The sequence below is a fragment of the Apis dorsata genome, unplaced genomic scaffold (assembly GCF_000469605.1).
Source record: "Apis dorsata unplaced genomic scaffold, Apis dorsata 1.3 scaffold_53, whole genome shotgun sequence".
NCBI classification, from domain to species: Eukaryota; Metazoa; Arthropoda; class Insecta; order Hymenoptera; family Apidae; genus Apis; species Apis dorsata.
The window spans coordinates 48,272-58,121 of record NW_006263354.1 but is presented as its reverse complement, the minus strand read 5'-3'; the positions used below and the strand labels follow the sequence as shown (position 1 = coordinate 58,121).

Sequence of the window (9,850 nt, the reverse complement as noted above, 5' to 3'; positions counted from 1 at the left end):
TTTTTTTTTTTTTTTTTTTTTTTTACAATTAACTTGATTGCTATTGAACAAACGCATTAATTATCGGGAAGAAAAAAGAGTCTTGACAACATTCTTCCACTGCGGTGGATTTAATTGGTCCAATTTTTATTATCTGTCGAAACGAATAATGTTATAAGTTTTTTTTATTAAGAATTTTTTGTCCTGCTCCGCGTTAAATAGCCAATCGACGAATAAATTATAATGATTCAACGTTAATTTAATAAACGTCTTAATTGCAGAGATTGAAAAAATACATGCACATTCGAATTAAAGGGAAAAAAAGAAAGATAACTCGAAGAATTTTAATACTTTAATGAAAACTGTACGTGACAAAACATGAGAATGAAAAATTCTGTTTAACGAAGGTTTATTATATTCTTAATGAACGAACGACGTGTTCATTGAGAAATGATTTTTATGCAATCAATTGGAGCGGCATAGATTCGAAAGAAGGTAAACCAGTGGTGGTATATAATGGTGCAAGAAAATTGTAGCCAAGAGCGACGTGCCCTCGTGAGCGTAATTTGGCAGCAAATCATTCGAGAAAAGGAAATAGCAATCGTGCGTGCAAGATAAAAAAACTCGTAACAACATTCTGTGCGACGATAAAAAAAATGCATTTAAGACTTGCACAACATTTATAAATCGTATCGATAGGTACAACGAGCATATATCATACGGAAATTGCGTCAGCTTTTATGCTTTTATCGATGATCGATATCGCCAAGATAACCATCTGTTGTAATTAAATGCATGCAAAAATCGAACGAATTTCCAACCAACGACATTTCTCTCCTTTCTCTCCATCTTCATCCTCCATCGAATTTTCGTACAGAAATTTCGAAATTAGAAAAGAAATTGCAAGAAATTCGATCAAGAAGATTGAACGAAAAATTGATTCTCGAGTCACGTGTAATTTCGTTCTCGGATGTAGTGACGAACGACAACGAGGGATAAAAAGTTCCTCGCGTTTCCAAAGGAGGAAGGTTGCAGCTAATTGATCGAGAGCCGAGCACGCTGTTAATGGGGAGAGGGGGAGGGATCATCGACTAGTGTCGGAAGCGCATGATTTCGATGGCTCGAAACTAATGGTCGGAACGGTGAAGAAGTGAGAGATTTCGATCCGGCCGCAACACGTGGCATTTATCCGAGAATGGAAATGACTGGTTCACTCGGTGGTGCACAACGGATGGTTAATTCGAGTTCCTCGAAGAAGGAAGAGGTTACTACCGCTATTACATAGTTGAATTCCGTTGCCTTTGGAATGGAACGCCGTAATGAAATAAAGATGTCTAGATGTACACACGCGACAAATGCATCATGCAAATGTTCATACACACGATATATACGATAGAAAAGGAGTGGTTCGTACTTACGTTCACCGTTTGCATTAAAACGAGACATACGTAATGTAACTATCGTTATTTACCGTGACTCAGTCGTTTAACAAGTTGCGTTATCTCGAAAAAACGATACGTACACCCGTCCGGTGGACACGAAACGGTTTTAAACGATTCTGCCTGAATAACAAGAAAACATTTACCGATTACGCGATTAATGAACGTGTTCTCGGCTCCTACTTTAAGATAATCGGTGATAACCGGTGATAACTCGAAATTACTCGCGCCGCTGACTCTTCCCTCCGTAATAAATAAATAAATCCTCGTGACAGAGGAGTTTGTCATTATAACATTCCTCCTTAATCCTTTCACGATTAATCGGACACGTGAAATTCGCGCGAGGAGAAGGCAACGAACGGAGTGGTTGGCACAAAACGGGTAAGCCCCGTTCATTTGAATTCGACGCATCTTCGGTTGCACTGGATGCATGCATGCCGCATGCGTGCGTGCGTGCCTGCACGCGGTATCATGGCGCATACGAAGCACCGTATTAACATAACGCCCGCGACTCAGCCTCGAACTCTCGCGCGGATCCGTCCTCACCGTCCTCCTCGCCTCTATTCGAAATGCCACGAATATAAGTTCCCCGCCTTTTTCTCTCTCTCTCTCTCTCTCTCTCTCTTTTTTGATCGATAATCGATAGTAAAATGGGGAACGGAACGGGCGCAATCGTATGCGGGCCGTTCCGTCCTCGTGCGCGTCTACTCCGCTTGCCGATATTATCCGACGATGAGCGCCGCCTTGCATTTTCGATCGATCGATATCCAGCAGCACGAGGAGATTATATTGCTCCTTAGGCGCCATCCACGTCCAAGGAATCCTTTTGTGCGCGACGCGTACCGTCGACAAATCAAATTCAGAAATACCCTCGCGGAATATCAAGCGTTTTCGAAGCGAGGCCGAGGGAGAGGCGGAGGAATCGACGGAGGAGCGAGCGATGGTCGATCGGGAACGGACGGAGAAAGGAAAAGTGTACGGTAATGGGGTCGACGGTGTTTCCAGAAGATTGAAAGCTTCCGGGACAGCCTTTTCCAAGTATAATCGAATTGAAGTTGCATCATTGAATGGGGGAGAGGGGAGGGGAGGTATTATTCGCGTACGGATATCTCCAAGTTACTCAGGCAGGATAGAACAGGAAGGATTTGATTGAATTTAAAGTGTGTTGCCTTAAGGCTTGGATCGTAGAGGATCGAGGCGTATGACAGTGAGTCAAGCAGCGATACGTCTTGCATTTATTATGAGACGAACGAAGAATTTATGGCCGTTTGGCGCCACCGATGAAAAAAGGAGAAAAAAAAAAAAAAAAATAAAAGAAAAAAAAAATATTCATTACGTGTCGGTCTAGTGACGTCTCGGATGCTTAACCACGCCTGGTACACGTTTTATGATAGAAGTTTATTATCATAGAGTGCGCGAAGACCGTGTTTTTTTTCTTGCTTTTTTCCCTCTCCCCGTCTCTTTCTTCTTCTTTTTTTCCTTTTGGTTGCATAAATTTTAATGCACGCCACTCGTAAACTTCGGTATGCTTATTACGATAATGCGGAATACACGATCATGTGAATTTCACGATGCAATAATGCACGCTGCGTATCGTTTGACGCATATTTATCGTATGCATGTGCATCGGACATCGGAGCGGTCGGGAGTGCATTGCAACCATTTTTGAATTTCAACAAGGTCGATAGGACGGGACACGGGTTTCAAACAGTCAAGTTATATTCGTCCCCCCTTGAGTCACTATTTTTTTTCTTTTTCTCCTCCCCCCCAATGTCTACACGTGTGCCTTCGAACTTTCCCAAACGAAGTCAATTAGAACGCTTCAGAAGCCAAAGTTTCCAAGTTTTTTAATCCCTCTGAATTTAACGAATGAAATTCAATAAGAAAAAAAATATTAAAACATTATTCGTCGTAACATGAATACGTTGTCTTCGTTCGCGTGCTCGTGCAATTCCCGACAACTTGACGAATGATCTAAATTTTTAGAGGGTAAATATCGCCCCGGTAACGAGAACCATTTTTACATATTGCTGCTAACGAGGTCAAGTTCGAGGAAGAGAGTAACGAAATATACGCTAACGCATTTTTCACGCGCCCCACGAGTAAAAAGTTTTATTCGTGAGGAACTCGGGACTGAGAAACTCTCTCGTTCTTTTTGCATTATGCAATGAAAGTCATTAAGACGTCGAATCGAATTTACCCGATTCGTGGACAACGATTGCAAATAGTCGAGCGAAAGTATCACCTCTCAGTCTAACGTGATTGCATTGATTAATGTCTCCTTACATTTAATTAATAACGTAAGAATCGAATGACCGGTGAAAAAGAAAAAATAATAAATAAAATAAATAAAAACGGGCGAGTGAATGAATTATCGTGCACGCTCGCCCATAAATTAGCCTTTCACGAATAAAACTTTCTCCTCCTTCTCGTTGACGTTTCACAGATTTATAAATATATATAAAGATAAATGCGTTGATTCCAATTAATCGTTATTTTTTTTTTTTTTTTTTAGTAAAACGCAGGCTTCAGGCAATCGAGTTCATCCTTTTCCCACAAATTAATTCCCGATTAATTCTTTATTCTTTTATTCTTTCGAATAGCGCGAGCAATTTTTCTTTCTTTCTTTATTTCTTTCTTTCTTTCTTTTACGCGCAACACGATCGAATTTAATTTAAACATACGATTCGAACGATAGCAAAGTGGCTGTAAATAACTCGTTGGGCCCCGATTCGGAAGCAGATAGCGGTTGATACGTGGGTGGTTCGTATGGAGCGCGAGGGCGCCAAGAAAAATGTCTTAACTTTTATCCACGTCCGGGTGTTCTCTTGCGATTACGAGTGCAACGCTACACGCGTAATAATATCTCGAGTTGTAAACGACAATCAACACTTCCGTATACTCTGTCCATACGTGGATCTATCTAGATATGAAATACAAGATAGCCGTAAAAGGAAAATTTGCAATCGACTCGAGGAGAGGGCGATTCGCGATCTCCAATTTTTCGTATTATTCGAAATATTCGTCACCCGAATAAACGATTTCATTTTTCGTTACTCTCGGCGACGGGGCGTTCCGCAAGAGGAACGAAATTTCCTTCATTCTTGTGCTCGCTACTTTGTCAAAACGAAACGAGATCACTGGTGCACCCACACACTCGCCAGACCACTTTGACGCGGCGCAATGTGTTTGGCGTACGTGTTTGCGCCCGTGTATAAGTGCAAACCGCGTATTTACGTACGCGTGGACGTGCACAAGACAAAGAGGTATAAACTCGTCACGCACGCATGCACATTTGTGTGGCCGACAGGCGCCACCGTGCCGCTTCTGTGTTCGCCTGTGTACGTGTGTGTAGACGAGCGCACGTAACACCAGCTGCAACTCGGCCGAGTGTGAACACGTGAAACACCGGCTGTACCCGCGTGTGCGTGCATGCGTTACGTTTGTCGGCGGCGCGCGGATGAGCTCGCATTTTTCGACGCGGTTACTTCCCTCGAGACAACAGCGTTTTCGTTTCGTTTCGGATTTTTGACATCTCTCGTATTTTTCTTTCTCTCTTTCTTTCTTTCTTTCTTTCTTTCTTTTTTCTTTTTCCCACCGCGTTGTCTCGGTTGTTGACTATCTTGATGACTTGATTTAACCGTGTTTGTATTTCCGTGAGAAACGATTTCTCAACGGAGAAGGAAATGTTCTTTTTTTTCGAGGCAGGATCGATTATCGTTCCCGCGCTCAAAGAAAAATTTGAATTCGCGCGTGCAAAGGAACGATAATTCTTGGATCCTTTCTCGTACGTACGAACAATCGTTCGATAACATTTGTTAAAACTGACAATTGTGCGTCTGCGATTCGAAACGAATGACTCATATCGTAAAATCGACCTCGCTAGTCTATAAATATGCAACCGGCTGCACGTACCGAACGAAGAGAATTATCACAATTCCGTAACTTGTTTGTATCGTTGTAGATAAGAGATTCGAACCTCGAGAGATTTACGTAATTTTTTTTTCTTTCTTTCTTTTTTTTTTTTTTTTTTTTTTTTTTTTTTTTTTTTAATCAACCTTTGAAAATATGGAAAAATATTTCTGCACACGACTCGCCGGATGCACGCGTTAAAAGCGACACGCATTGTCACTTTGATCGATCGATAGAGTTTCTCGAGCGTGTCGCTGCCCGATACAACCGCTAAACCGATCTTGGATTTAATGATTTCCGGGAAAACGCGACGAACTTTCTAATCTGCGTGCACTATAAATATAAAATTCTGCACGGATCGTTCTTCCTCGAAACGAGGGATTGACGCGGCTCGTAGATAAACGGGCCCGGATTCGTCGGATGCATTAGATTAACGGCTTCTTCGCGATCCAAGGAACGGCAAGGGAGGGGAGCGGGGGAGAGAAGCATTTTTCCCGGGACGAAGAATGCGATGCGTCTGAGAAACTATAACGCCAGAGTGAAATGGTTCCGTGAACCGGATCCCATCCCAACGTGTGTACGTAGGATCGGACGCATGAACAGCCCTCGCTGTTCGCGTGCGAGTAGAAAATTCGAAGAGACCATCGGGATCGCGTGGATCGTGAACGCGACCGTATCCTCCACACTCGGTACGAGAATTGAAAAGTGGATGAAGGTGGTTAGGTAATCCATCGAGTAACGCAACGTAATGCATAATCTATGATTTATTGTACGTATCGTACGATTACGTAAGAAGACTGTTCCATTATCGGGGAGATTAAACGAAAATTAAACGTTGGTTCATCCGAATGATCCGAGGTTCGTAAAAGAGACGCGAGGTCAATGTGTGGCCAATATTGGAGTTTCTCGTTCTCGGGCGCACGGATGAAGAAGACTCGCGCGGGTGTACAGTGATGTAAGTAAAGCGAGGACCGCGCGGACAAGCGTGTCGGAAGGTGGGTATCGTGCGCATAGGCATTATATTATGTACTCTGCTATCCGCGCGCCTAGCTGGCGCCCGACACATACTTTATCGTCTTTCTAAACTCGGTATCGTGCGAACGGTAAAATTTAAATATTTATTATTTCGCAAGCGCGCCACACGTTTGACCGGAATTCGTACGGCTTGGCCACGTACCACCGACTAATCCCACGGGACGCGCATCCTAGGTGGCGCCAGTTCAAATCCATCGATCGATATCGTGAATCATTTCAACCGGGCCAATGATCGCTTCCTTTTTTCGATTCCATCCCTTCCTTCCACCCCTGTTTGTCCTCTACCCACCATGATTTGTCGCCAACTCAAGCCGACTCAATTTTCGTCGCGATCTATTTCTCTTTATCCACTTCCTGCATTCCACTCTAACAACCCTTCTTCTCCGTAACTTTTGCTTTACCTGTTCGTCGAGAAAACAAGATTGCCCAGTTTGTGTCGCAGAGAGAAGGGAAGGAGGAAGCTCCTTCGGTATTTTTCTTTTTACTCTTATTATCACTCGAATACTCACGTGCATCGTGATAAAACGTTGAAATTGCACGCGTCCTTAATTGCCCCGCGTTGCTTGCCCGCCACAAAAAACGAGTTTTAAAATGGCATGCTGGTGTAAATCTTTTTTTATTTTTTACTTTTTTTTATTTTTTTTTTCGTTTCAACGTACAATTTTGCAATTATCGTGCTTGAGCTGCCGTATGACGTAGCCGCACCACGGCTGCATCTGCTTCCCTCTTATCTTCACTTTTTTTTTTTCCCTCCCCCCTCCCTTTTATCGTCGGGACACTTGCTTAAACGATTCCAACCATTCAACGCATCCTATGCCCCTGCCATTTCCCCTTGGTTACGTTCCACGTGAACGATAAAACCAACCCCGAGGCTTTCATTAGCCTTACAAATTATAAATTTCGAACGCGTACTCGAACGATGTCCGCCGTACTCAGACCTTGTAATTCGAGGCAGTTTGACAAAGCGTTCAGAATTTTCGAGGGCCATTCTACGAATCCCGAGTGTCATGGAGCATGCAGAAAAGGCCGAGCCAATTAATGTACTTCAGTGACTTCAGTGGTCTTAATTTAGAGAGCGGCGTTTCCCGACTTTTATTACTCTGGCGTCAAAGTCGAGTGGCAGCCAGTCGAAAAGTTTTGAGGACGAGAAAAATGATTCGTCACACGTGCTACACCGCGCCGTTCTCTGCATTTTAATTTTGTAAAAAGAAAAAAAGAAGAGAGGGGAAAAAGAAGAAGAAAATAATTGCATTCCCCGTCTTAATTGATTCGCATTGATCGGATATGAAGCACGTTTTAAAGCTTAGCTACATGCCGCAAGTTTATTTATTATGCCAGTATCGATACGAATCGCTCGCGTTTAATCAGGGCTAAAATGCCTCCGGAAAAGAAAAGACATCGTATCGAGAATAAATGATATTCCATTCGGGTGATACGTTCGAGCTGCGCTGGCCACGTGTAATAATAAACCTTAGCCTTAAGACGTAATGTAACAACATGCAATGGAACAACGCAATCGATAAAAATTCTGAATCTCTGGATCGATGTACCGATACTAACGATTGAAACTCGATCGGCAACGGAACGGACAATTCCATTATTTTCATTGATTTGGTCGTTCGTGTCTGGCGCCACCCACGTGTACACCCGTTCACGCGGGTCGTTTCGAGCCGTCCTCGTGCCACGGACCGTTTCCCCAGACTTTCCCATGAAATCATGCACTCAAAATGTAACGTTACCGTTGTCATCGGATTTTCCCTCGTTATCGGGGAGCACCTCGTAGTCCCCTGAATCGAGATCCACGGAAGCACCAACGACCACAGTTAGACTTGACACCATAGTCGCGAAAGTCAACAAGTCCCGCGACAACATTTTTTTATTTTAATCTCGTAACGCGCACTTGCGAATCGTCGATTTCCTTCGCGTCGGCGTTCACTCTCGACACTGTTTTCGATCGCGGTGAAACGATCGAAACCCCATCGAATATGCGATCGTCGTTCTGAACTCGAATTCAGAAAAAATATTTTTATTCACGATCGACTCGTCTCCGTCGCGATCCCGTCCCGAAAATTCATAACGATCGAAGGAAAAAAAAGAAAAAAAAAGAAAAACCGGCAGATACGCGAGATACGGAGACTCGTGGAAGTGGTTTTTCACGAGCGTCCAATCCCGACGATGGTCGACGCTTGACTGACTGACTCACTTCGGTCTCGAAAAGCAAACGGCGTGCAGCCGGACGACTCCGCCGCGGCTGGCGCGCACCAGGGGCACCCGGCGAAGAACACTCGCCAGATAGTTTTTAAACGAGTCCCGCCTCCGGCTGCGATAGTGTGCCCCTTGTCGGTGAACCACGCACCGTGAACGCGTACAATACGCACGTTCAACGGCTGTCGTTTAATCTGTGATCTAGCTATATACCACCATTCTGCTTAATTTTAATCCCATAACTTCGAAATCGTTCCTCGACTCTAGTCCAAATAGTCTAGAAATTTATTCCAATCCGCTCGTTTCTCGTTCTAGATAGAAATAGAATTTTACTCTTCTCGCTCGAATTCGACGAAACTTGATAACAAGTTTCAGTTTGCGTCGAATGCAAATGTAAAGTAAAGTCAAGTTCAATAAGCACGGGATTGTTTCCAAATATCATTACGACTCGCAGTGCGACTCATCGCGCCGATCATCGCAGATCCCGATCGAAGCGATTCGATGGAGTTGAGCCATCGGATCAAGAGCGCGCACATGGCCTCTGCCACTTACGTTAATGGCAGCCACTGTACCAGAACGTAGTATGCGGCCAGGCCGGTATAGTTGTGTGTTGGTAAAAGGTTGAGTAGTGCGGATCGACGCCGGGAAATGGGCGGTTGGTGAGGGAAACGAGGGACAGGGAGAAGGGAGACAGTGGCGCCTGAGCCCCGAGGCAGAGACGCCACGTTTCCTTGGTGTGGGTGAGTGTCTGTGGAGCTCAAGATACGCACACATGTTCCTCCTCTCTGTCCCTCTCTCTCTCTTACGCGCGCGCGCGCGCGAACACACGCTTCCTGAACGAAGGAAGAGGGACGACGAAAAGAGCAGCAACTTACTTCTGCTGTGGATCGTCAGCCTTCCTCCTGACAGGCGGCCTCCTTTTTAACTTTTGTCGTGCGCTATTCGTCGTCTCCGCTTATTTCTTCTTCCCTACTTATGGAATAATAATGCGCACATGTATATACGTAACGCATCGTTTTAAACACGTCGTTTTAAACGCGTCGTTGTCGCGAGTCGGATCTTTTCGAACAGGATCGCCATTATCCGAGTCTGGTTAAATGAAAAATTTGCTATGACAATGATAGCAAATGGAATGGTGTACAAAGATCCATAAATACATCGTCCAATCTATTCCTATATACAATTGTACGTACGTCAAAGTGTCGACACCTAAGCAAAGATCGGCTCGCTTAACGGGGATGATAAACGAGATAAATAAATCAGCCTTTGTCCGGATAATC

General features: G+C 44.1%; 1 protein-coding gene across 1 annotated transcript in view; it reads right to left on the bottom strand.

Annotated features, from left to right (window-relative positions):
* Positions 1 to 8,301, bottom strand: part of LOC102672327 (BMP and activin membrane-bound inhibitor homolog) — a 21,340-nt gene extending 13,039 nt beyond the window's left edge. The window contains exon 1 of the mRNA XM_006609377.2: positions 8,105 to 8,301. Within this exon, the coding sequence (XP_006609440.1) occupies positions 8,105 to 8,237 (133 nt within the window). The 5' untranslated portion in view covers positions 8,238 to 8,301. The remainder of the gene's footprint in view (positions 1 to 8,104) is intronic.
* Between the last annotated feature and the right edge of the window lie 1,549 nt (positions 8,302 to 9,850).